Source organism: Gekko japonicus, unplaced genomic scaffold, assembly GCF_001447785.1.
Source record: "Gekko japonicus isolate JY-2015 unplaced genomic scaffold, Gekko_japonicus_V1.1 scaffold3438, whole genome shotgun sequence".
Classification (NCBI taxonomy): domain Eukaryota; kingdom Metazoa; phylum Chordata; class Lepidosauria; order Squamata; family Gekkonidae; genus Gekko; species Gekko japonicus.
This window is the reverse complement of record NW_015173786.1, coordinates 84,380-111,405: the sequence shown is the minus strand read 5'-3', so window position 1 is coordinate 111,405 and position 27,026 is coordinate 84,380. Positions and strand designations below refer to the sequence as shown.

General features: G+C 47.5%; 1 protein-coding gene across 1 annotated transcript in view; it reads right to left on the bottom strand.

Annotated features, from left to right (window-relative positions):
- LOC107120783 (nesprin-2-like) overlaps positions 1–27,026 on the bottom strand; it is a gene marked incomplete at its 3' end in the record, with an annotated part of 122,056 nt that overhangs the window by 37,365 nt on the left and 57,665 nt on the right. The window contains exons 23-29 of the mRNA XM_015423551.1: positions 24,218–24,483; positions 18,921–21,009; positions 16,506–16,828; positions 12,753–12,897; positions 10,356–10,574; positions 5,917–6,185; positions 3,084–3,252 (exon numbers count right to left, since the gene is read on the bottom strand). Of these exons, the coding sequence (XP_015279037.1) occupies positions 3,084–3,252; positions 5,917–6,185; positions 10,356–10,574; positions 12,753–12,897; positions 16,506–16,828; positions 18,921–21,009; positions 24,218–24,483 (3,480 nt within the window). The remainder of the gene's footprint in view (positions 1–3,083; positions 3,253–5,916; positions 6,186–10,355; positions 10,575–12,752; positions 12,898–16,505; positions 16,829–18,920; positions 21,010–24,217; positions 24,484–27,026) is intronic.

Genomic DNA, 27,026 nt, shown 5'->3' with positions numbered 1-27,026 from the left:
GAATATCAATTTCATGCAGCAAACGAAACTTGACAATCGTCTATTGCTTGTGACCCAGAAATTTAATCTGATCTCTGGGCTCAGACAGACAACAACTGTAAGGAAACACATTAGGGGAGAAATGTCTAGGCTCTCCAGCTGGGAAATGTGTTTCAGTTGCAATTACCCTTCCCAAAGCCAGGAGGCATTTCAGCCTAAAAAAAGCCAACTGGCCCATCTTTGGGGTGGTGCCAGCATCTATATATCTAATTCCCAACTTGCCCCCGGAGTGCGGATCGCTAAATTAGCGCTCCGGGGGCAGCTGGGGGGGGCGGGGGAGGTTTGTGCACACGTGGGCCAGTCCCCACATGTGCACAAAAATAAAAAAAATTGAAAAAAATTTCGGGGGGATGTTTAAATCCCCCCGAAAGTGCAAGAGCGTCTCCTGCGCGTGCGCAGGAGACGCTCTGCGACCTACCGGGCTTGCGTACGGGGGAAGGGAGACAGGCAGGAAGGCAGGCAGGGCGGGGGGGAGGGAGGGGAAGGACCGGCCTTGCCGCCGCCTTCTGGGAGCCAGCCGGCCGGCCGGCTGGCGGGCGAAGACCGGCCTCGCCACCGCCGCTGCCGCCTCCTCTTTGGAGCTGGCCGGCCTGCCGGCCGGGCAAGCAAACACGTGGGCAAGGGGGAGGGTGGGGAAGGACCAGCCTCACCGCTGCCGCCACCGCCTTTTGGGAGCCGGCTGGCAGGCAGGCAGGCCAGGCTGCCTGGCAGGCGAGCGAAGACTGGCCTCGCCGCCGCCGCCGCCTCCTCTCTGGCAGGCGGGCAGGGAGGAATGGCTTCGTTGCCGCCGCCGCCGCCTCTTCGGAGCCGGCGGGCGGGCAGGGGGGAGGACAGGCCTCGCCGGCTGCCACCGCCGCTGAGCCCGGCAAAGGGGGGGAGGACAGGCCTCTCCACCTCGGAGCCGGGCGGGGGGGGGCCCCGCCGCCCGCGGCCCCCGCCGCCGAGCTCGGCAAAGGGGGGGGGAGGACAGGCCTCTCCGCCTCAGAGCCGGGCGGGGGGGGGACCGGCCTCGTCGCCGCCGCCTGGGGGAGAACGAGCGGGGGGGGAGAGGAGACGGAGCTCTTCCCCCCCCGCGAGCATCGCGGGTCCCCCTCTTGTTTTTTCTAATAATAAAAAGCCTTAAATGATAAATCCGTGAAAGAATTCCTGTATTAGAAGAAAACATGGGCCCTTTCTGAAGGTGTTGTCCTCCCTTACCCCCTATGAATCATTGTCCGTCCCTTGTTAATATGTGTAACTGTAAATCGCTCAGAGCCAGTAGCTCTGCAGGATTGAGCGATTAATAAATCGAAATATATTATTATTGTTGTTGTTGTTGTTATGTCTACTGAAGTCGACCAGCTTAGGAGGATGTAACTCTACTTAGAACTGCACAGTAAATATATTTGCATAAAAGGCTGCCCCAATCCTTTGTCAACGTCAGGCGACCAGAGACAAAAGAAGATGGAAATCCTGACCCTCAGAGGTTCCCAAACGTATTTGGCCTACCACCCCCTTTTCAGGAAAAAAATTAATTATTTATTTATAACTTTAGATTTGTATCCCGCCTAGCCAGGGCAAACTGGCTCAAGGCGGTGTACACAATAAAATAGATAAAACAATAAATACATTAAAATTGTCAAAATTCGTAAAAACAGCAATTTACATATATGTTAATAAATACAGATGGCGGTTGTTAGCAATGCTCCCTCTAAGCTACGGAGTCTTGCGAGCAAAAATTCTACTTGGTGAGCTTCTGGCATTAAAGTTATGAGTGAGCAATCTGGGTACTGCATAAATTAGTTCGCTCAGGAGCCCTCCTTCCTAAGACAAAAATGTGTGAGCCGGAGGCTAAAATGCTGTGAGCTAGCTCACACTAACTCAGCTTAGAGGGGACACTGGCAAGAAGGCCATGCACCAACGTTGTGATATAGGGCCGTAACATGTTCAGTTTCCGATGGCTCCAGTGGCGGCTCCTAGTCGAAGGCCTGGTGGAAGAGCTCCGATTTACAGGCCCTGCGGAACTGTAGAAGGTCCCGCAGGGCCCTGATGTCTTCCGGGAGCTCATTCCACCAGTGTGGAGCCACCACTGAGAAGGCCCTAGCCCTCGTGATGGCCAATCTGGCGTCTTTCGGCCCAGGGATCCAGATGCCAATTACTCAGCGCCACCCTGGATAGCTACCTTCAAGAAGTAGACAAAAAGATGCAGTTTGTGGATCTGCACCTGGATCGCTCCAGCGCCCCCCAGGGCGCGGTATTGCCCACTTTGGGAACCAGTGGTGTAGAAGAAGGGATGCACATAGCAGGTCATACAGAGAGAAGAAAACCTGCGCCCATTCAAATTCTCTCGCATAGCTTTGAAGCACAGAAGTTTTTGCCTGGTTCAAGCAATGTTCTCCTACAACCTCTCGGTGTGATATGGGGAGTGAGACTGTGCTCGCTCCCATGAGATCTGAATAGGGCATATTCAGCAAAGCAAGCTGCCTTCTACTGAAGCAGACCATCGGTCCATCACGGCCAGTGTTGTCTAATCAGGCTGGCAGCGGCTCTCCAGGGTCTCAGGCAAAGAAAGGCCTTTCACATCACCTACTGCCTGGTCCTTTTCACTGGAGGTGCCGGGGATTGAACCTGGGACCTTCCGCATGCCAAGCAGAGGCTCAACCACTGAGCCAGAGCTCCTCCCCAGGGGGAAGGTGCCGAGCCATAGCCTCTCTACAGGTCCCATTTTGTAAGTATGTCCAGAAGGGAGGGTAGAGGAAGGGCTGCCTCAGTGCTTAGTTCTTGTGGCCCTTTCTTACATGTGCCCAGGGACATGCCAATCGCCACTTTGGGGTCAGGAAGCCATTTTTCTCCAGGTCAGTTTGGCCAGGGATCCTGGAGGGTTTTTTGTCATCTTCTGGGCATGGAACAGGGGTCACTGAGGGTGTGTGTTGGGGGGGAGGTATTTGTGAATTTCCTGCATTGTACCGGGGGATGGATTAGATGACCCTGGAGGTCCATTCTAACTCTATGATTGTAAGATTGTATGATTCTATGGTCCAAAAACAACCAGACAGACAACCAACCTCGAGTTTTGCTGTCCTTTCAGGAAGCGCCTCTAAGTCCACGCCATGCAGCAACAGCGTGGAATCTTGCAAGGTATTCTTCACAGCATCTATTTCATTGCTTGCCTTGGCCCGGTCTTGAATCTCATACAGCACAGCATCCTTTTGCTTCTGAGCCTTTTGTTGGAGCCTGAGAAACGGGAACGACATTCAGTAGATGTTTCGATGGAAACCAGGCTCCATGAGACGGGTAGGGTTGTTAAGATAAAGCTGACAATCGGTTTCTTTCCCTCTCATTTAGGAATCCGGAGCCAATTCCTCATCAATTCCATTTTGATTAAAAAGAGATCCATTTTGATCAAAAGAGAAACTTGAAGAGAGGAGGGGCAGGAAGGAAGGAAGGTTCTGCAAAATTTCAGAATTTCACAGTGTCTTCCCCCAAACTTCCTGTACCCCTCTAAGGGTGCCACCACAGCAAGACCTGAAGTTTACAAAAACGGTGCATTGATCTCTTTCATCAAAGAAATGAAAGAGAATTTCCTCCTTTAAAACAGAAAAAAAAGAGAATAAGAAGAATCAGTGGCTGTACTGGAAAAAGGGAACTTCAGAAAAAGAAATTTCCCTCCCCATAGCAAGACTAGAAATGGGGGCTTCTATTATCATCCTGCAATACTGTATCAGATCTGCAACCTGTTTTTTTTAGGAAAATCCTCAAACCTTGTAATAATGTTAAAAAATGCAACAGAGGCCAGTGTAAAGCACCCTTTTTCATTAAAAGGTGAAAACAACAAAATACACATGGGTCGGAAGGGAAAATAAGAGAGTGGGGAAAAATGGATTTTTGTAAAATTGAGCTGTGGCTAGGGTTGCCAGTTATTGGTTGGGAAATAACTGGAGATTTTGGGGGTGGAACCTGGGGAGGGGAGGGTTTGGGGAGGGGAGGGGCCTCCGCAGGAAATAATCCCCACAGAATCTGTTCTCCAAAGCAGCCGCTTTCTCCAGGGGAACTGATCTTGGTTGCCTGGAGGTCAGTTGTAATAGTGGGAGATCTCCAGGTGCCACCTGGAGGGTGGCAACCCTAAATGTAGCACAGGCACCGGCTGCTTCAGGACAGGGCACAGCACCTCTCAAAAGAAGGCCATAGCAACCTGTTGAGCCGAACAGGAGTCGAAGGTGCACCACTTGTAGGAAGTCTCTCTCCCACCAGGCAGTGGCTGAAATTGCAGCAGGGGCAGGAGGTGTGGCAGCCCAGGGCATCAGCTGGGAACAGGGGAGAGGCAGCGAGGGCCTCGGGGAGCCCTATGGAAACCCAGGTGAGGGGTGGCAAGCCAAGGAAGGGGAAAAGGCTTGAACAAGGCTCAAAGAAGGGAAGGGCGGTGCTGGCCTCGGCCAACAGTGAAGGTGAAGGGAGCTGTGCTCCTGTGGAAGTCTGTGTGGCCCTTGGTCATTCCAATAAAGAGACACTTAAAAACACTATTGCATCTGGTGATTCTTTGCTGCCCATAGAAGACACTTGTCAAATCCTGCAGCCCCCCGGTGGGGCCACACAAACATGAAGACCAAACAAAATGAGAATCAAAATCTAACACACACAACCCCCCCCCCAAAAAAAAACCAACCCTGCAGCACACAGAGGGAACGGTCATTTCTGCTGAACATGGACGAAGCGAGAAATAAAACTGAGGAAGAGAGAAATAAAACAGAGCAACTCAATCCAGGAACAGGCAAAGATCTCTGAGTCTTCTCTGAGTCTCTGTCCCAGGGCCTACAAAAGATCTTCAAAGGGACACTCCAACATGAAACTGCTGAATTAGGATTCTCCATGACACAAAACTCCCAGGATATCATGTGGTCCGGCCATTTCATTCCAGCTCATGAAAGCCACTGCACCTCTTCAACATTTAAAGTATTATGATCTTTCTGGATTACTTCCTCACTAATTTTGCAATTTTGCGATTTCCATGCCAATGCCCCTTTTCATTTATCTACTGAAAATGCTTATGCCCTTTTCTCTGTACAAATATCTACAAGGTGACTTCCAACGTAACAGCGTTACAAAAAAAGGGGGGGGGGATTAAACACTGCAGTAAAAATTCAGCACAGCTGCTAAAACAGGTTAAAATCAGAAGCTAAAGCTACTGAAACAGCATCTGATTAAAATATTTACAGATTGTAAATTCAGAGCCAGATCCATTTCTGTGGGTTCCACTACATAGGCAGGGCCGGCTCACTCACTAGGCGAACTAGGCGATCGCCTAGAGTGGAACGGCCCTTAGGGGCACCAAATTGCACCAGGCCCCATACTCTGGGAGTTTCTTGATTATTTGTGTTTTTCATTCTTCCTAAAATGCATTTACTTTTGAAAATTGGTGGGCGGAGGGGGGGGGCAGAAGGGATCCTTGCCTAGGGTGCAAAATAAGCTGGAGCCGGCCCTGTACATAGGGGCCGCAAGCAATGTTCCCTCTAAGCTGTGGAGTCCTGTGAACAAAAATTCTACCTTGCGAGCTACTGGCATTAAAGTTGTGAGCGGCCAATTTTGCTACTGCCTACATTAGTTTGCTCTGGAGCCATCTTTCCTGAGCTGAGTAAAAAATGTGTGAGCCGGAGGCTAAAAAATGGTGAGCTAGCTCACACTAACTCAGCTTAGAGGGAACACTGGCCGCAAGTAAGAAGGCCCTGTTCCCACTATAACTCATTTGGTCACACAAGAGGCAAGTTTTCTGATGACAATGTCCACCGTGGTGCACATTCATATAAGAGAAGGCAATCTTTCAAGTTCCAGACTGTGCAGAGCTGAAGTTCTTTTCTGAAGCAATTTACTTAACGGAACATAAAATATTACAGGAATACTTACTCTTTCAGTCGATCGTGCATGACACGAATCTCCCTCACAACAGGAACGTCTTTTCCCTTCTCTGTGGGACCTTGAGGGATGTTTAGAATGTGCCTTATGCGGTGAAGTATTAAGCGCAGGAACCACTCCTCAGCTTTCACACCGTCCTCATAACAGTTTGCGCATTCCAGAAATGCCTGCAGTTCCTCTTTGGTGGATCTCTCTTTCTCTTTGGGGTTTTCAGGTAAATCTTCCTGAAGATTGTCTAGAATGATCGTCTCTCGCTCAATCTGGATGGGAAGCAGGAGAAGAAGAAGAAGAAGAGATTGGATTTATACCCCGCCCTTCACTCGGGAGTCTCAGAGCGGCTAACAAACTCCTATCCCTTCCCCTCCCCACAACAGACAGCCTGTGAGGTGGGCGGGGCTGAGAGAGCTCTCTCGAGAACTGCCCTTGAGAGAACAGCAACCCCGGTCTTCCCAGGTGGTCTCATATTCCAAGTACTACCATGGCCAACCCTGGTTAGCTCCCAAGCTCAAATGAGCCCAGGCTAAGACGGGCTATTTGGGTTGTTCACTGTGGAGAAAGGCGACATATAAATGAAATAATACATGAAATAACTAAGAGCGCGACGTTTCGTACGCTTTTCTTTTCACAGAAATTCTGGGCGGTATTTATAATTACAAAAGCCAGCGTTCATCATTAGCCCTATTCCCCCCATCTTTACTTATGGAGTGTGAGGCTAAGACTGTTCAGAGTCAGACTACATCTGACAATGAACAGTCAATGCCATTGACCAATACAACCACACTGCATGACATGACATAAAACATTCCACCCTTTCCAGCCCCTCTGCCATCAGAAGCTAGTCTGAGGCTGAATGTCCTGACCAATGTTCCCTCTAAGCTGTGCTAGGGGGTGCTGGCGCACAAAGTTTTAGCTGGCAGCTCAGGGATCTTTGCATCAGCTCAAAAGTGAAGGCATTTTCCCCTCCACTGGAAACAATGGAGGATGGGGGCACCTCCTTCTGGGGCCCATATTATTGGACCTCCTGGTTCAATCTTTTTGAAACGGGGGGGGGGGTAGCCGCTCCTACCTGGATCGATTCTCCATTATAGCCTATGGGGCCTATTGACTATAATGGTCCCCATAGGTTATAATGGAGCCAGGGGAAAAAAATTCCCCATACCCCCATTATGCTTTTCAGTATGATTTGTAAGCTGCCTGGAGTCAAAGGGAAAAGTCTAGCTCACCACCTAGTGGTGCATAATGCTAAAAAGAGCTAGTACTTCAAAGCAGCCAGACAATCTTAGGATCTCCTGGCTATACCACACACAACACCATACGATAATTAAGAAGAGTGGAGAACAATGTGGTAAACTGCTTTGAGTCCTCATCGTGGAGAAAAGTGGGGCATAAATATCTAAACAAACAGGGATGGCCAACAGGTGTCCCAAGATAGTCGGTATCCAAAATAACTTTTTCTAGCCCCAAGGAGCTGCACTCATTTACATGCACTTATTGATTTATATCCTGCTTTTCTCCCCACAGCTGGGACTCAAGAGCAGCTTAAAACATTGTTCTCCCATCCTCCATTCTCTCACAAAAATCTTGTGAGGCAGACCCGGCCAAGAGTTTGTGACGGGCCCAAGGTCACCCGGCAAGCTTCCATGGTAGAAAGTGCCAATGCAAACCTGGGTCCCCCAGGGTCTTGGTCCCCCACAACGCTAGCCATGAACAAGAACATAACATTTAGGAGGAAAGTCCAGTGGAACCCCTACAGCTTCACAGAGTTTGAATGGAAGGTATTTAACCACGTACTTACAAGAAGAAGAGTTGGTTTTTATACCTGACTTTTCACTATCCAATGGAGTCTCAGAGCGGCTTATAATCGCCTTCCCTTCCAGTTTGGTGGAAGTGGTTAAGTGCACGTGGAGAGCCAGTTTGGTGTAGTGGTTAAGTGCGCAGACTCTAATCTGGGAGAACAGGGTTTGATTCCCCACTACTTCACTTGCACCTGCTGATGTGACCTTGGGTCAGTCACAAGCTCTGGCACAGCTGTCCTTGAAAAAGAGCAGTTTGTGTCAGAGTTCTCTCAGCCCCACCCACCTCACAGAGTGTCTGTTGTGGGGAGGGGAAGGGAAAGGAGTTTGTAAGCCGCTCTGAGACTCCAAGTGAAGGGCGGGGTATAAATCCAATCTCTTCTTCTTCTTCTTCTTCTTCTTCTTCTTCTTCCTCTCCCCACAACATGCACCCTGTGAGGTAGGTGGGGCTGAGAGAGCTCTGAGATAACTGGGACTGGCCCAAGGCCACCCAGCTGGCTTCACGTGGAGGAGTGGGGTCGGGGACTCAAACCCAGTTCTCCAGATTAGAGTCCGCCGCTCTTAACCACTACACCACATTTAGCTCACCTACGGAGATACAGCGCTGGTGTGGTGGTTAAAGTGACAAACTATGACTTGGGTTCAAATCTCTGCTGCGAAGCTTCCTGGGTGGGTTCTGAACAAGAACTGGGAGATGGCCCATCCCTGCTTTAGTCTTTATTTAAAGCACTAGTTATGGTATAAATAAAACATTATTAAAAACACAATAAACAAAATGCCACAATCAGGTTGCTGATGGGAATCCCAATTCGGGAGCACATCCGACCTGTGCTGCAGGCATTGCACTGGCTGCCTATAGCATACCGGGTTCACTTCAAGGTGCTGGTACTTACCTTTAAAGCCCTTTATGGCCAGGGACCTGCATACCTGAGGGACCGCCTTTCCCGATATATGCCCCAGAGAACGCTGAGATCTGGGACCCAGAATCGGCTGGCTCTCCCAAGCTTCAAGGAGGCCAGATTGGTTGCAACTAAGGCCAGGGCGTTTTTGGTGGCGGCTCCTCTCTGGTGGAACGAGCTCCCAGAAGAGAACAGGGCCCTGAGGGACCTGTCACAGTTCCGCAGGGCCTGCAAAATGGACCTCTTCCGCCAGGCCTTTGGAGCCACCGCCACCTAATACTCCATCGCCAGTAATTAATAGCTATGCTGGCTGAACCCTGACCCACCGGTCCCTTAAATACTGCCCGTGCCAATCACCTAAGATAGCCGAAGAAGACCGAAGAGCCGACCGTAAACTGAGGATATTGTGTTTTACCATGTCTGAGTTTTTAATATTGTATGTATATTAAGTTATGAGATTTTACGCATTGTATTGTCCCATTTTACTCTGTTGTAGGCTGCCCTGAGCCAGCCTAGGCCGGGAGGGCGGCGTAAAAATCAAATAAATAAATAAAGAAAACTATAAAATCTATAAAAGTCACAGATCAAAAACTCCAATAATAAAAGCTAAATGAATCAAAATGCAGCCCCAATTAAAACTGTCTTCAACTGCCTCCTGAAGATCAACAACGGGGAGGGGGGGCCCAGGCACACCTCCCTGGGGAGGTTGCCCCATAATTGTGGGGCCGCCACGGAAAAGGCCTCTCTCACGTACCCAACCAAATGAGCGTCTTTAATTGGTGGGTAGAAGACACACAGGCAACATAAATTGATCCAAAATTTACTCAAGAGTTGAAGCAAAGGTCTGGGAGCAGGCTATAACACTCTGACTAAAAATTAATTACAACCGGAGGGGTCTAATACCTGACCCTTTAGCCTCGGACCCTTACCCTGCCTGGCCCACACAAATTCTTAATCAGTTAAATCAGATTGGCCTATTCCCAGAAGATCTCTTCTATGGAAGCCTATACAAGGCAAGAACAGCTGTCGCGCAGAGGCTTCGTGATATTGAATTACAAAATGTAGACGCTTCGCTACCCAAGAACTTCAGAAATATAAAATCTTGGCCTAATTTTACTGCTGCCCCTTATTTAGTTAACATTATTTATTTATTTACTTATTATTTTAGATTTATATCCCGCCTTGCCTACCTATGAGCCTTATAGATGGGCCTTTTCCAGAGACCGTTTTGAGGCACTCCCTTCCAATGTATTGCAAGGTAAAATCGCTTGAGTTCCAATGCATGAATGTATATGCCCATGCATGGCTAATAGGGTGGAATCAGTTACTCATGTCCTCCTGTTCTGCAGATTCTATCAGGAGGAACGAGACCATCTTATACTGCCCCTTCTGTCTAGATTTAGCCCTCTGCAGTCTTATCTTGACTTTAGGCCAGAAGTCCTTTGTAAATTCCTCCTAGAAGATGTTCAGAGCTCAGTGACTTACGCTGTGGCAAACTTTTGTTGCTTAGCTATTAGCTAAGATTATTTTAGCTGAAAAAAATTGTATGATTCTCTTATCAATATTATTTTATTTTACCAATTTTCTTAATTTTCTCTTGTTAATGTTTTTATACTATTGCTATGTTATTATTGTTTTAATCTTTCTCATATCAGAATTGTACTGTTTTACTGGTTCTTGCGGTAATAAATTAGATCCCGTAAGGGATATCGACAGTTGCAGCCACCCACTGACTCACCTCCTCGCTGACAGATTTCCACGCCTGGCTCTGCTCCTCACACCTGCCCTCCCATCCCCTGGCCTCCTTCAGCAAGCTCAGCCACTTCAGCCACATGGCAGACATGACACTGTCCATCAGCAGGCGGTCGTTTTCTTTGCACATCGGGCTCAGATGCCCCAGGTCCCGCCGCAACTTCACAAGATCCTCTTCCATCGAAGCCAGTCGGGAGGCCAATGCCTTTCAAGGAAAAAGCATAGAAAAGCTTTATTTTTTTTAATTTTAAAAACTTCTACTCCATTTATAAAACAAAAGTCCAGCAGCACTGTAAAGATCGTCGCGTGTTACGTTCCGTCAAGTCGCTTCCGACTTATGGCGACCCTGTGAACGAATGACCTCCGAAACACCCTATTGTTAACAAGCCTTGCTCAGGTCTTGCAAACTGAACGTAAGAACATAAGAGAAGCCAATGTTGGATCAGGCCAATGGCCCACCCAGTCCAACACTCTGTCACACAGTGGCCAAAAATACCAGAAATACCATCAAGAGGTCCATCAGTGGGGCCAGGACACTAGGAGCCTTCCCACTCTTGCCCCTCCCAGCACCCAGAAGACAGAGCATCACCTGCCCCAGAGTTCCTATCTATACCTTGTGGCTAATAGCCACTGATGGACCTCTGCTCCATATGTTTACCCAATTCCCTCTTGAAACTGTCCATGCTTGTAGCTGCCACCACCTTCTGTGGCAGTGAATTCCATGCATTAATCACTCTTTGGGTGAAGAAGGACTCCCTTTTATCCGTTCTAACCCAACTGTATTGTGGGAAAGGGCGAAAAGGACTTCTTTCTCGACCTGCTCTATCCCAGGCATAATCTTATAAACCTCGATTATGTCACCCCTCAGTCGTTGTTTCTCCAACCTAAAGAACCCCAAGTGCTTTAACCTTTCTTCGTAGGGAAAGTGCTCCAACCCTTTTATCATTCTAGTTGCCCTTTTCTGCACTTTTTCCAATGCTGTAATATCCCTTTTGAGGTGTGGTGACCAGAACTGAGGGTCATGGTTACCCTGATGGAGTCAATCCACCCACAATGCCTGAGCCGGAAGTGAGTGGCCGACACAGACAGGAAGGCGAGATCCAGTCAGACGGTCAGGGCCTTTAGAAACGGCTGTGGACAGGTACAGGACAGGACAGGAAGGAGAGGCAGGCCGGGAGCCAGGTGTTGGGGGCAAAAGGGTTCCAGAAGTGGCAGCTGCAGAGGAGAGGCTGGGACTGGCGGTGCTGGGAGTGAGGGTGGCGGCAGCCAAAGAGGAGTCAGCTCCCACAGCTGGGAAGGCAGGAGCAGCGGCCGAGGAAAGCCCCACGGAGGCACGAGATCTCCTTGAGATGACAGGCAAAGGACTGGACAGTGAGTTCACCGGAGCCGCTGGGGAGCAGCTGTCCAGGGTGGCAGGGGCAAAGAGGAGAAGAGGAGAGGAGATTGGATTTATACCCCGCCCTTCACTACCCAAAGGTGTCTCAGAGCGGCTTACAAACTCCTTTCCCTTCCCCTCCTCACAACAGACACCCTGTGAGGTAGGTGGGGCTGAGAGAACTCTTGACAGAAACTGCTCTTTTTCAAGAACAGCTGTGCCAGAGTTATGGTTTGCCCAAGGTCATCCAGCCAGGTGCAAGTGGAGGAGTGGGGAATTAAACCCGGTTCTCCCAGATTAGAGTCCGCGCACTACACCAAATTGGTGAAGATGAGTTTGCGGGACCTCGGAGCCTCCAGAAAGACTCAGAATCTCCTGTGGGCAAGATGGCAGGGGTAGAACTAAGGGAAAAGAGGGGTGTGGGGGAGGAGGCGGGGAAATGGGCCAGAGCTTATCCCTGGGAAGGACTTTTTAGGAGGACTCTGGGCCAAGGACTCGGGGGTGGCGAAGGGGCTCTTGCGGGATTTTGAGGACTGTGCAGCAACTGGAGATGCTGAGTTGGTTGGGGAAGTGGGAAGGCACAGAGGCCTAAGCTGAGTTAGTGTGAGCCGGCTCACAGTTTTTTAGCCTCCGGCTCACACATTTCTTGTCTCAGCTCAGGAAGGATGGGGCTCCAGAGCGAACTGATTTATGCAGTGGCCAAATCGCTTGCTCAAAACGTTACTGCCAGCAGCTCACAAAGTAGAATTCTTGCTCAGAAAACTACACAGCTTAGAGGGAGCATGGATAACAAGTATAAGGTATTGCACTGGTGCTGGGGAAAGCTAGATGAAACCAGTGGGCAAGGAGGAACTAGAGAAGGTGTCCCTGGTATAGCCACAGGGTTCTCTTGGTCTGAGGTCACTAAGGATCGTTAACAACATACCTTTTCCATGTTCTAGATGTGTATGAAGTGCTCTGAACACTCTTTCAAGCGCTATATAAATGCAAAACAGTGTTATTCCTCACCTTGCTTTGATCAGACTGCTCCAAAGCTTCTTTGTAAGATCCTGCCCTACGGTATAAAGATTTCCCAACTATCTTCTTTATATCATGAAGATCAGCACATATTTTCTCTTTGGATTTTGTAAAGCGGCGGTATTTTTCAAAACATCTGTGGACGGCAACAGCATTAGATGAGACTGTTCAAATGTACCCGTTTTGATCAATTACACAATTATCCTCTCTCCGTTTTTATCACTGGCATAAAGCACTGCACAGACACACAAAATAAGCCTGATTTTCTCCCCACTTTTCTCATTAAGAATAAGAGTGCCCTTATTCTAATCCGTTCGAAATTGGGACTTGTTGAGTGACTTGATCCTTTTCCAAAGCCACCGTTTTAGGTTCAAATTCAGCCCCAGAATTGAACTGTTCCCGGATCTCCCCTGACTCCTCCCCCCGAGCCAGGTCGTCTCTTCCTAACACAAGCTAGCCAGTTTCTCACCTTTTCCTCACCTTTTCCTGCCTTAAAACTCTCTGGCAACGAATCCTCTTACTCAAGCTCAGAGAGAGGCACAAATGGATCGTTAGAAAACAAGGTAAGTGGGAGCCGTAATGGGGCCCATTTACACATTCCCAGGCAAGTCATTTAGTCGTTACATTTCAATGTCACAGAAATTTCTGTGCAACTCTGATTTGAATCACAGCGATGCATTAAGGGAGGATTACAGTGTCTGTCATGAAATTGGACGCAGCTTAATGGTTATGAATGTGACCTGAGATATTCCAAGTTCAGGTCTAATCTCGGCCACAAATTCAGTAAATAGTCTTTGGCAGCCCACCGCCCTACCAGCAGGGCTGCCAAAATACTTTGTTATTATTTTATTTACCTCATTTATGGTAGTTACAGCCAAGAGCTAGCACGGACCCCCCCCCCCCAGACAGGGATTTTATCTGGCTCCCCCAACCTAAAAACAATCACAGGGCTTGGAGCAGGGCCCCTCCCCGTTATCTGCCTCATTAGCAGCCTAATAGCCTCGTCTAGCCTGCTCTCATCAGAGCCTGGGAGCTAAGCAGGGTTGGCCACGGTCCGTACTTGGATGGGAAACCATCGAGGATGGCTGGAGTTGCTATGCAGAGGAAGGCAATGGCAAGCCACCTCTGCTCATCTCTTGCTTTGAAAACCCTGCCTCACGGGGTCACCACGAGTGGGGTGTAACTTGACGGCGTGCATTCATTATCACAATATCTGCCTCTCAGCGGCTTCTTCTATCAGCCTGCAATCCTGTCCTAGCTACGATATGAAAAGATAGAGCCACGGGAACTGTGTAAAGTGCGCTCAATGTTTCTTTAACGATAGCAATAATGTTATAAATATGAAAATTACAAAAGTGATACTAATACATTCAAATTGTAAATCCAGTTACATAAGATAGAAGATAACAACGACGGCGGGACGGTGGTCTCCGGAATGTGATGCCGTTTCGACAAGCGTCTTCTTCTGACCAAGAATCTATAAGTAGATGATGTGTGGAAAATTGCACTTCAGTAGAAAAGCTACCCGATTCACATGGAGTTCAATAACAGCTTCACCTATTTCATTGCACAAGTAATGGAGAAAATTTCTCTCAGACGAAATAAAACTTTTCTATTGAAGTGCAATTTTCCACACATCATCTACTTATAGATTCTTGGTCAGAAGAAGACGCTTGTTGAAACAGCATCACATTCTGGAGACCACCGTCCTGCCGTCGTTGTTATCTTCTATCTTATGTAACTGGATTTACAATTTGAATGTATTAGTATCACTTTTGTAATTTTCATATTTATAACATTATTGCTATCGTTAAAGAAACATTAAGCGCACTTTACACAGTTCCCGTGGCTCTATCTTTTCATGTCTACGGACTGTGACCATATTTGTCTAGCTACGATATGGTCATGAGGACACTCGCTTATCTTACAGGCTTGTTAGATCGCGATGGGTCGCCCTGTTAGCCTGTCTGTTGCAGTAGAAAAGAGCAAGATTACAGGAGCACCTTCAAGACTAACAGAATCTGTGGCAGGGCAGGAGCTTTCGTGAGTCACACTGCTCACGTCTTCAGATACAGTTAGGACCTGTTACAGGTTGCTGTAAGCATGTATATCCCTTTTTGACTACAATGTCCTCAAAGGGTAGCTTTTTGACAACAAAGCCCTTAAAGCGCTTTAGAAATACATTCACTATTTATTCCCTCTTCCCACCTGTTATGCCCAGTGACTTCTTCAACCCTTCCACCCAAGACGAGAGGTACTTAACATCCTGATAGTTGAGAAGGAAACAGCCATGTGCTGTTCTGCCATCAATGGTGCAGTGAAAGTCCCCTGCCCCAAGTTAATTATAGTTCAAAAATTGATACCAAGTATTGGGGGGGGGGCTACAGAGGAAGAGGAGGAAAACAGATGCAAGGATAACAGCAAAAAAGTATGCATTCAGTTTGGGTTTATATAGACTCATAGAATGTTAGAGTTGGAAGGGGCCTTGCAGGTCCTCTAGTCCAACCCCCTGCCCTTTGCAGGAACATAGCCGAAAGATAGCCCTACAACATACCCGAAAGATGGTCGTCCAGCCTTCGCTTGAAAACGTCCAGCGAAGGAGCATCCACCACCTCCTGAGGCAGCCTGTTCCACTGCTCAACCACTCTTACAGTTTTAGGAAGTTTCTCCCGATATTGAACCGGTAACGACTCCCTTGTAATTTACACCCATTAGATCTAGTCTTGCAATCCGGAGCAAGAGAGAATAGATCCCCTCCATCTTCTACATGACAGCCCTTCAAATACTTGAAGACTGCAATCCTGTCCCCTCTAAGCCTTCTCTTTCCCAGGCTAAACATACCCAACTCTTTCAGCCTTTCCTCATAAGACTTGGATTCCAACCCTCTCACCATCCTGGTTGGCCTCTTCTGGACACGCTCGAGCTTGTCCACATCCTTCCTAAAATGTGGTGCCCAAAACTGGACCCAGTACTCCAGGTGACGCCTGACCATAGCAGAATAGAGCAGAACTCTATACTTAAGCTTCAGTTTGATAGGGAATAAGGACTCAGGAGCTATGTCAAAGCTTTCACAGAAAAGTTGGGGAGGGGTCATGGCTCACTGGCAGAGCATCTGCTTTGCATGCCGGAAGTCCCAGGTTCAATCCCAGGCATTTCCAGTTAAAAGAATTGGGTAGCAGGTGATGAGAAGGACCTTCCGCTGAGTTTTTTTGAGAGAGACATTGCTGGTCAGAATAGACAATACCGAACTTGGTAGACTGATGGTTTTGACTCTGCATCAATGTGTTAGGTTTTGAAAAAGCGACATGGCACCACCAAAAAGATGTTCTGAGGGGGCTATTATTATTATCTTATGACATCATGTGCAGAATAGCCAGGAGATCCTAAGACTGCCTGGCAACCAGAAGTTCCAGCTCTTTTAGCGTTATGCACCACTAGGTGGCGAGCTAGACTTGTTTTTTAGGCAAGAGACATTTCAGCGGTGGCTTGCCCTTGCCTGCCTCTGTGTTGCAGCCCTGGTATTCCTTGGAGGCCACCCTTCCAAATACTAGCCGAGGATGACCCTGCTTAGCTTCTGAGATCTGGCTAGCCTGGGCTATCCAGGTCTGGGAAGTATTCCAGGCTGAATAAATACAAAGAACTGTTATCGCTTGCTAATATTATTGTAAACACACGTTTCATATTTACTGTCAGCCAGTTATCTTGAGACAAGAAATTACGATATTGATTAAACTGTGGACCTACCTCTGAATATGAGATTTCCTCTTCAGATTTTGCTCCTTTATTTCCAAGCCCTTAGCAACTAGATCACAAAGTGTTTCTTCCAACTGTGGCTTGAGGTTTGGCTTAATGAGGCTTCGCAGGTTGGAGGTCAGGGTTTCTACTTCAGCCTTTGCTGCCTCAAATTCTTCTTGCGTACGGTGAGGAAGCAGGCAAGACTCTTCTAGCTCGCACAAGCTGAGCAGAGGAGAGGAGAGGAGGGATTCGTGCTGATGGACGAGATCCGCGGCCTTCTGGACAGCTTCGTTGTAAGACTTCACAGTCCTGTAGGCCTCCTCTAAGGCACTCTGCACGTGAAGAGAAGGATCCAGAAGGACAGCTTAAAAATGCTACAGGATTCTGTAGGCTAAAAACCTTAGTCTCTTGCCTTGTCAGTTGACCCCCATAAGCACCATTTTGTATATCACATTAACTTCTGTCAGGAACAGGGCTTTTTCAGTGGTGGCCCTAAAACTGTAGAACACCCTTTCCTAGGAAGCCCAGGTGATCCCCTTTCTTGCCATTCTCCAAAGGCAAATGAAAACACTTTTTTATTTCATTAAGACTTTACAGAGTTTAATTTCTTGTTGACATTAATTTTGCTGTTGTTGTTTCAGGTGAATTTTGATTTATATAGTGGTGTAGTGGTTAATAGTGTATGGCTAGTATCTGAGAGATACGGGTTCAAATCCCGACTTGTGCCATGGAAGCTCGCTGGGTGACCTTGGGCCAGTCACACTCTCTCAGCCTACCCTCCCTCATTGGGTTGTTGTGAGGGCAAAGTGGAAAAGAGGAGGAGGATGTAAGCTGCCTTGGGTCCCCATTCGGGAGAGAGGCGAATAAAGTAAATAAACAAAATAAAATAAAGAGATAACTGATTGTAAATCTTGTTTTGTGAACGGATCTGAATCCTCACAAGTTGAAAAGCGTAATTATCACAGATAAACACATAAATAAATCCCTAAGCTATGGATTGCCTCTAGCACAAATGTTACAAGAGGTGGGATATGGAAAAAAAGATCGGCCAGCATATGGAAGACACAGATCTAACAAACCATAGAGTTTTCCCTCGAATGACCGTAGCCCCACCCCCAGCATGCCCGGCGTGCCCGCGTCACTTTCGGGCGACGTGCACATCGGGGTGGAGTTCCCCCTGGAGCCCGATCCGCCAGCGGCGGGGAACGGGCCTCTGGGGCGGGGTTTTCCCCGCCCCCCGGGGGACTTGGCAAGCCTATGCTACAACAACTTGGATACGTATATATATATATATATCTCCAAAAGGAGACTTCAACAAAGTGAAATGCATATATAGTCAGGAATGAATCTATTCATATAATCCATCATGGGAAAATACAGACGCCAACAAGATCCAGAATAGGAAAATACAGAGTCCAAAGTATAAATATACAAGATAAACATCCAACACTTTTCCTAGGCAATTTTCAGTGTTTCAGACTTCTGGTCCTTCCTCAGGAACAAAGAACTGGGGAAGTATAAAATGCAATAATACTTTTTAAACAATATTACTTTTGTAATAATATTTCAAAAAGACTGATCCCAATAATACAAAAGAATCCTATTAAATATTGTGCTGTTTCTTAAAATATTCTTAATTTTTTAATATAAAATTCTAAGGAGAAATTCTCTTTTACAGAGAAACAGAATAACATTATCCTATAAGGAAATGGAACAACACTCCCAATAGTTCGTAAGATTTAATGAGACTCTATGCAACAGTGATAATAATATAATGAATTTAATAGGACTATTTTGTATCCTTTGAAAATATGCTGTTTTTTCCTTTAAAATGCTAATTACAAGAAAGTAGCATTGTTACTAATTAGTGAAACCAAGTGGAGTTTGGAAGGTGAAGTCCATCTTTCTTGCATTACACCAAGGCAAACTGAGGCTGCACAAGCTATCACTTCGCATTTTATGGATGGAATAAGACATATGGAGCAGGGGTCCATCAGCGGCTATTAGCCACAAGGTATAGGTAGGAACTCTCAGTCTGGGGCAAGTGATGCTCTGTATTTTTGGTGCTTGGGGGGAGCAACAATGGGAGGGCTTCTAGTGTCCTGGCCCCACTGATGGACCTCCTGATGGCACCTGGTATTTTTGGCCACTGTGTGACACAGAGTGTTGGACTGGATGGACCATTGGCCTGATCCAACATTGGCTTCTCTTATGTTCTTATGTGATCTTTGATCCCTTAGTGGTGGCCCTGATTTGGCTGAAAGGCAGGATATGAATCCTGTAAATAAAACAAACAAACAAACCATAATTCATGGGGCAGGGGCTCTACTATGGAGGCCCTGTGGCCAAAAAGCAGCACAGAAATTACTTCATTAAGTAGCACCTAGGGATTAACAGGAAGTGTCTGTATCTAGCCATACTTACTATACGTGTGGCAACGCATTCTTTCAGCTGTACTCTCAAGTTTTGCAGTTCATCTAATTTTGTTTGCAGGTCATTGGGAGGTTTGTCTTCCACGCCTCCCCTCTCTTTTTTCATCAGCTCTTCAGCAACACAAAGTTCTACTCCCATGACATCTTCAAGCGCTTTGCAGTACATCTTTTCACCGAGGATCATATATGTTTCCAAGTCGACCTGGAGGGGTTGCTGGAGCTCAGCTTCGACTTGCCTCCAGATCTGCAAATTATGATCCAGCCTGCTCCGAAGATCTGGTTTAGGGATGCATTTTTCTTCAAGAGCCGATATCTGACTCTGTATCGCTTGTGCCAACCCATCTATTTTGTCTCCCAAGTTCTTTACTTGCTGCCTCTTGGCTGCCTTGAGAGACGCGCCCAGGGTCTCGCTTTTGTCTAACTGACTGAGTTCCTCCTGAGTTAAGGACCTGGCCTGCTGCAATCTCTGACTCAAAATCTTTGCTGAGATCAGTCCGGTTTCAGGGGCAGAGCCAGAACCATCTCTTAAGGCCTCGCAGTCTTTCTGAAGGCTAGATACAACCGCTTCGACCTCACTGAGCGGCATTTGGTACCCGTCGCATTCTGCAGAGAAGCCTTTCGCCGCTTGGCAAAGCTGGCTCTGCAGTTCGTCGAGGCGGCCGCGTGAGACGTCCCATTTCAGACCCAGGCATTCCCACACTTCCTTGTATCGGTGCAAATGTGACACACTGGACTGGATGTCCAAAGCTCTCTCCTTAAACCCATTCGATTTACCCTTGGCCTCTTCCCCTGTACTCAACAGCTCCCTGGCTTTCCAGTCCAACTCATCACCCTGGGGACCGCCGAGATCCTGCTGCAATGTGGTTATTTTTTCTGAGAGCTTTCTCCAGGCATTGATCTTTCTTTGCACCGTATGGCATCTGTTCTGGATGAGCCTGTAGGCGATCTTTGTTCTGCTCCCGAGGCTTCTCAAACAGTCGTCTAAAAATAATTGCTCGAATATATTTAGCCCCTGAGGAAAGTCTTTCAAATGTTCATCTATGAGGCCTTCCACTTCCTGAATGGCATTAGGAATCCTTTCCAAAGCAGCTCGGCACTGCTCCAAGTCAGAGACCGCGCTTGCTTCACAGGTGTCAGAGGCCGACGTCCTCTCGACCTCCGCAAGCTGGGCTTCAACTCTTTCTACATCTGCAAAAAGCCTTTGTCTCTTTCCCAGCTGAGATTCCAGCTGCTGCAACCTCTGTGCTAGTTTCAGGACAAGGTCGCAGTAGTCGGTTTGTAACTGCGAGGAAAGGGAGCCGAGGCCCGAGGCATCTCCAGGTTCCAAATGAGAAGCCATATTCCGGGCTTCATTCACCAGTTGTGTGAGAGCTGGTTCTTTGTCTTTAGCTTCTCCGATCATAGCCTGACAATTTTCAATTTGGGACACCATATCATCTGGGAAAAGCGCTGCCTGCTCATCCAGGTGGAGCGCCTTGACTCCGACCCACAAAACGGCCTCTTCTATCCTCTTCATAAGTTCATAAGACCGGGGAGAACTGCCAGCGAACCAGACCTCCTCCCGAGGGGTCAACTGCTCCAGTTCCTCCACTTGGTTCTGCAAATCGTTCATGGCGTTTTCCAGTGCCCCTTTTTCCGCATCACTCCACATCCTTTTCATCTGCATCTCGGCGTCCCTTTTGAACACAACGGCGCCGTGTTTCAGGGTCTGCAGCTCTACGGCCAGCGATGCCGGATGCGCGTTTGCTTCTCCACTGGGAACACTTAATCCCGTTCGCAAATGGTACTGCTGTTCTAGCGACCTCTGGAGGGCCTGTGCTTTACTCATGAGGAGTTTAAATTCGCTGGCCTCTGCTGTGACCTGAAGCTGCTTCCTTTGAAGCGAGTGCTCGCTCTCGTCCCACCATTGCTCCGCTTCCTCTACCTGGCTTTGCATTAACTCCTTGTCCATGTCTTTAAGATATCTGGATAAATATTCTTGCTGTGCCTTCAGGTCATTCAGAAGGTCTCTCTCTTTCTTCACGGAAGCCAAGCACTTCTGAATGCTTTCCAGAAGAACTGCGCCTTCCACAGGTCCCCTTCTGAAAGAAGAAGAAAAAAATATTCCAGTGTATTTAACTTGGTTTTTTTAAGGAACATTACTTTAAAAAAGGCCATTTCGCTCAGAACAGATCCGCTTAAGGAGTTATTCAATACCATTCCGCACAGTCGGTAGCTAGGTAAAGGGTCATTTGATAGCGGACACAACTTCACTGACTGGACGCTAGTTCTTGGCCGGTAGCCAGTTGCCTCACAAGAGAACCAAGATTACACACAAAAATGCTGATCGTTTCAAACTCGTACAGACAAGCTCATTTAGACAGACAAGACTGAAAAGGCAGTTGGAGATTTGTATTCCACTCGTATTTAAATATTTAGTAAGAATAAAATTCAGATTTAGACAAACGATTAAGGCAATATTCAGGTTTTAACGATGATTTAATTTTAGCCTAGATGTTTGTTCAACTGCTAAAGAGTTAATCTTTTATTGCTAAGAGATTATCGCTAACATGCGGACACTTTTTGTTTATTCTTTTAAAGAGAGGCTCTGTTCCAAAACACCGTAATATTGATGTTTTATTGTCTGCTTCTATATTTGAAATGTGTAATACATCTGATAATACATTTGATTTTTACTTGTTGTTTTCAACAACTCATAATATTTGATAAACTTGAGGAATCTGTTTTCCCCTACCGACCTTACCCTTTTGTATCCCACTTTTCCCAAGGAAAATTTAAAAAAAATAATAGAAAAAAAAGACAGAGGGTGGAGAGATCTATTTGTATTTATTCACATGACTGCCTTTTCATACGTATAGTGGAAAGTGGGAGAAACGTGTTAACAAAGACGAAGGATGGCAAGGTAATGAGGGAAAGGGGGCAGAGGTTTGCTTCCCTTCCCAGTGCCGTATGTTTTCATTCAAAAAAATAATAACCTCCAACTTCACATAGAAGAGGAGGAGGAGGAGGAGGAGGAGGAGGAGATTGGATTTATACCTCACCCTTCACTACCCAAGGGAGCCTCAGAGTGGCTTACAAACTCCTTTCCCTTCCCCTCCCCACAACAGACACCCTGTGAGGTAGGTGGGGCTGAGAGGTCTCTTTCGAGAACTACTCTTTTTCAAGGACAGCTCTGACAGAACTGTGGCTTGTCCGAGGTCATCCAGCAGCTGCAAGTGGAGGAGTGGGGAATCAAACCCGGTTCTCCCAGAGTAGAGTCCAATGTGTGTGTGTGTGTGTGTTTTTATGTATTGTAACCTAATAAAAAAATTTCAATCCTTAAAAAAAAGAAGCTAATACCCCACGCAGGATGATCCTATTGCTTTTTCATCCCACCCTCCCCCAAAGAAGGCTTGAGGCTCTGAACACCGTTCTCCTTTTCTCCTCTGCATGCTCACACCAACCCTGTGACTTAGGTCGGTAGACTGAGTCGCTGGCCCAAGGCCATCCAATAAGCCACATGGGACGTGAAACCGAGACTACTTAGCCTGACACTTTAACCCCCACATCATGCTGCCTTTCACACCTACATTTACTTCTACCAGACCATTCTACTTTCTTTCTTTTTCTTTTTGGCTTCTGTATCTTCAATAAAGGCTGCGGTGGCTCAAGTGGTTAAGACGCTGAACTGCAGACTGGAAGGTCAGTAGTTCAGCAGTTTGAGACCCGAGTGCTGCATGACGGAGTGAGCTCCCGTCTCTGGCCCCAGCTCCTGCCAACCTAGCCGTTCGAAAGCAAGAAATTGCAAGTAGATAAATAGGTACCGCTTCGGTGGGAAGGTAACAGCGTTCTGTGAGCCTCGGCGTCTAGTCATGCCGGCCACATGACCACGGAAACGTCTTTGGACAGTGCTGGCTCTTTGGCTTGGAAACGGAGATGAGCACCACATCCCTAGAGTCGGATTCGACTGGCTTTCGAGCAAGGGAGACCTTTACCTTTACCTTATCTTCAATGAAAGTCTGTGCTAGTTCTCTCAAGGTGCACCTATATTTTACAAAGTTGCAAGGAACCTGCGTCCAACACTCCTCTAAGATGATCTCCAGTCTTCTGTTCCGCCATCAGTAACCAACTCTTTTGAGTCTACCATTACGTGCGTTTCCAAGGAAGAACTGCACAGGGACGTGATATTCTCCCTCCTGGCACTCAGGCATCGTTTAAATATCCTGCAGAGGTAAAAGCACTCTCCCTTGGAACTCTGGACCTTCACAGAGACTAGTTGGAGATGGGTTACTAACTGTGCAAAACAGCTAGTAACACAGCATGAGTACTTTGCAAGGGACAGCAGCCCAGATTCAATGAGTGCCAAGTGGAAGGACAAAGTCCAATAGGTGAGGTCTTTTTTGCCCCAACCCACATCACAATGCGAGCAGGCTCAGCATTCTCCTGAAGCAAGGAAAAGCATTGTAAAAAAGACTAACAACATTTAGTCAACGCTCACTTCTAAGATGGGTAGCCGTGTTAGTCTGTCTGTAGCAGTAGAAAAGGGCTGCGGTGGCTCAAGTGGTTAAGACGCTGAACTGCAGACTGGAAGGTCGGCAGTTCGAGACCCGACTGCCGTATGACGGAGTGAGCTCCCGTCTCTGGTCCAAGCGCCTGCCAACCTAGCAGTTCGAAAGCAAGAAACTGCAAGTAGATAAATAGGTACTGCTTCGGTGGGAAGGTAACAGCATTCCGTGAGCCTTGGCATCTAGTCATGCCGGCCACGTGACCACGGAGAAGTCTTCGGACAGCGCTGGCTCTTCGGCTTGGAAACGGAGAGTCGGATTCGACTGGCTTTCGAGCCAGGGAAACCTTTACCTTTATCTTTAGCAGTAGAAAAGAGCAAGAGTCCAGTAGCACCATAAAGACTAACAACACTTGTGGCAGGGTAGTAGTTTTTGTGAGTCTGTTATCTGAAGAAGTGAGCATTTTGTTAGTCTTTAAGGTGCTACTGGATGCTTGCTCTTTTCTAGCACTGGATCTGTCATACACTTTTAGTTTAGCCTGCTTCACAGGGTTACTCAGAGGAAAAAAATGGGGAGGGGGGAGAGAATACTTTAGGCTCCCTGAGCTCCCTGGAAGGAGGGCGGGATAAAAATGTATGAGATATATTAACAGCAAACAAAGAGGGGGGGGGGGACAGAACAAGGTTATCTTCATCACTCCGTCTGTTGCAAAAGCAAAAAGAAGCCTCTGCGGGTGAATTAGTTTTTGCTTTGGAAAATTCAGCTCGTGTGTGATAAAATTTCAGAAAGATTTCCCTGCACTCACGTTTTGATGTGGTCTTTTCCCGCTGATAAACGTTTCATGGAAGACCGAACAGCAGCGAGGCGTTCTTGGTAATTATTAACTAAATGAAACTGATGCCGCTTGGCCTCTTGAATAGTCATTAAATCTTCGAGTAGTCGGTCCCAGCCAGAAACTAGGCTGTGTGGGTCCTGCAGATGTGTCTTGCTTACTTGTGTGGCGGTCAAGCACTCTTCTTGCGATAACAGCAAAGCTTCCGCCTTCTGCTGTTCCAGCTGGATGCGCAAATGCTACAATGGAAGGTCAGGCAAACGAATTGTTATTGTTTCATCATTTGAATTCAACAACGCAGGTACATCCCTTACTGGAGCGGACAATGGGTCTACCTAGTTTCTACTGTGCCTGGACTCGGAAGTTCCATTTGCATACCACGACCTATCCTCCAGGACTCTAAACTAGCAGTTATCGTCACATCTTCTGGTCATGAGTTCAGTAAGTTATCTATAGGCAGTTTTACACCTGTCCTGCCCTGACCTGGATGGCCCAGGTAAGCCTGATCTTGTCAGATCTCAGAAACTAAGAAGGGTCAGCCCCGGTTAGTACTCGGATGTGAGACCCCCCAAGGAAGTCCCGGGTCACTAAGCCGAGGCAGGCAATGACAAACCATCTCTGTTACTCTATTGCTTTGAAACCCTTATAGCAGGGGTGGCCAAACTGTGGCTCGGGGGCCACATGCGGCTCTTTCACACATATTGTGTGGCGCCTGGCAGGGCGGCTGGGGAAGCGAAGGGGAGGCGTGCCTCCCCGATCGGTTTTCCCCAGCCAGCGTTGCCCTCCCTGGGTAGGCTTGAGGTGGGGGGAGCAGAGACAGAATGCAAATTTAACTTTAAATGTGTTCTTAAAGCCTCACCTCCCACCCCCACCAGCCGGCTTGGAGAAAGCATCTGTCTCTTTAAATCCCTTCTCCAAGCCAAACCAAGCCAGCTTTGGGGGGGGGGGGCCTTGAAGGACACATTTAAAGTTAAAGTTGCTTTCTTTCTACCTCTTCCTCCCTCCCTCCCCCATCTACTTGCATTCTTTCCACTTTCTTCCTCTTTCTCTCTCACTTTCTTCCCTCCCTCCCCATCTTTCTACCTCTTCCTCCCTCCCTCCCCATCTACTTGCTTTCTTTCTGCTTTCTTTCCACCTTTCTTTCTCTTTCTCTCAATCTTTCTCCCCTCCCTCCCCATCTTTCTACCTCTTCCTCCCTCCCTCCCCCATCTACTTGCTTTCTTTCCACTATCTTTCTCTTTCTCTCTCACTCTCTTTCTCCCCTCCCTCCTCATCTTTCTACCTCTTCCTCCCTCCTTCCCCCATCTACTTGCTTTCTTTCCACTTTCTTTCCACATTTCTCTTTCTCTCCCTTTCTCTCCTCCCTTCCCATCTAAAATTAGATATCATTATCAATATCTGTTTTTACCCCTTTATTTTATTTTTGGCAGTCTCATTTAATGTTAATAAAAACCAAATTTGCATATCTTTCAATAAAAAACATGTGTGCGGTATTCATGTCTTGTGGCTCTCAAACACCTGATGTTAATTCTATGTGGCTCTTACGTTAAGCACGTTTGGCCACCCCTGCCCTATAGGGTCTCTGTAAGTTGACTGTGACTTGACAGCAGTTCCCACCACCATGTCCGTCTTGAACTCCCTGCTGATTATATTCACTGGGTGACCCTGCACTCTCGTATTGAAAGAGACAGAAATTAGTAATCTTATACAGGTCCCTCCTTGGACATTTCCCTAAACCAAAAAGCCTCCAAAACAGTTACAAAGAAGATGCTCCAACCCTTCGATCATCTGTGCAGCCTGCCTCTGTCCCTCTTTCAGAGTAATCAAATCTGTTCTGAGATGGAGCGACTCTCACTAAATGCTTTAGGAAACAAACTGTGATCCCCCCCCCACCATAGATTTCACACAGAAGCAAACATTCTGATTGGTTTAACACGTATTATGTTAGTGAATTCTGCAATTGTGTGGGTAGTGCTGATTAGAATCATAGCATTGGAAGGGATCTCCAGGGTCATCTAGTCCAACCCCCTGCACAATGCAGGAAATTCACAAATACCTCCCCCTCCACACCCGCAGTGACTGCTGTTCCATGCCCAGATGATGACAAAAAAACCTCCAGGATCCCTGGCCAAACTGGCCTGGAGAAAAATTGCTCCCTGACCCCAAAGTGTCGATCAGCACTTCCCTGGGCGTGCAAGAAAGGGCCACAAGAACGAAGCACTGAGGCAACCCTTCCTGCCCTCCGTCTCGTGATCAGCCATTGATTTAATTTTAACCTGTTGGTTCTGGTCCGACCTTCTGGGGCAAGAGAGTGGCCCTGGACTTCCTTATCCTTGGTGGTCTCCCATCCGAGAGTACTGACTATGGCTGACTCCATTTAGCTTCTGAGATCTGTCAAGACCAGGCTAGCCTGGGCCATCCAGAGTCAGGGCAAGACTGGATTGCTGAAGATTAGAACTGCAATCAGTAGATGAGTGGATCTGCTGTTCCCGTACCTCTATCTCTCCCAGTTGGTCGTTCACCAACACAACATCCAGCTCTGCAACCTGGATCTTCATGTCGTTACACACCCCTAATATACCCAATCCCCCAAGAGCTTACAGTAGCCCCTGTAAGAAGAACTCTGTAAGCTCTTGGAGGATTGGCTACATTAGGGGGGTGTAGCCTAATATGCAAAGGAGTTCCTGCTACAAAAAGAGCCCTATGGCTGACTCCATTTAGCTTCTGAGACCTGACAAGATCAGGCTAGCCTGCTGAAGATTAAAACTGCAATCAGTAGATG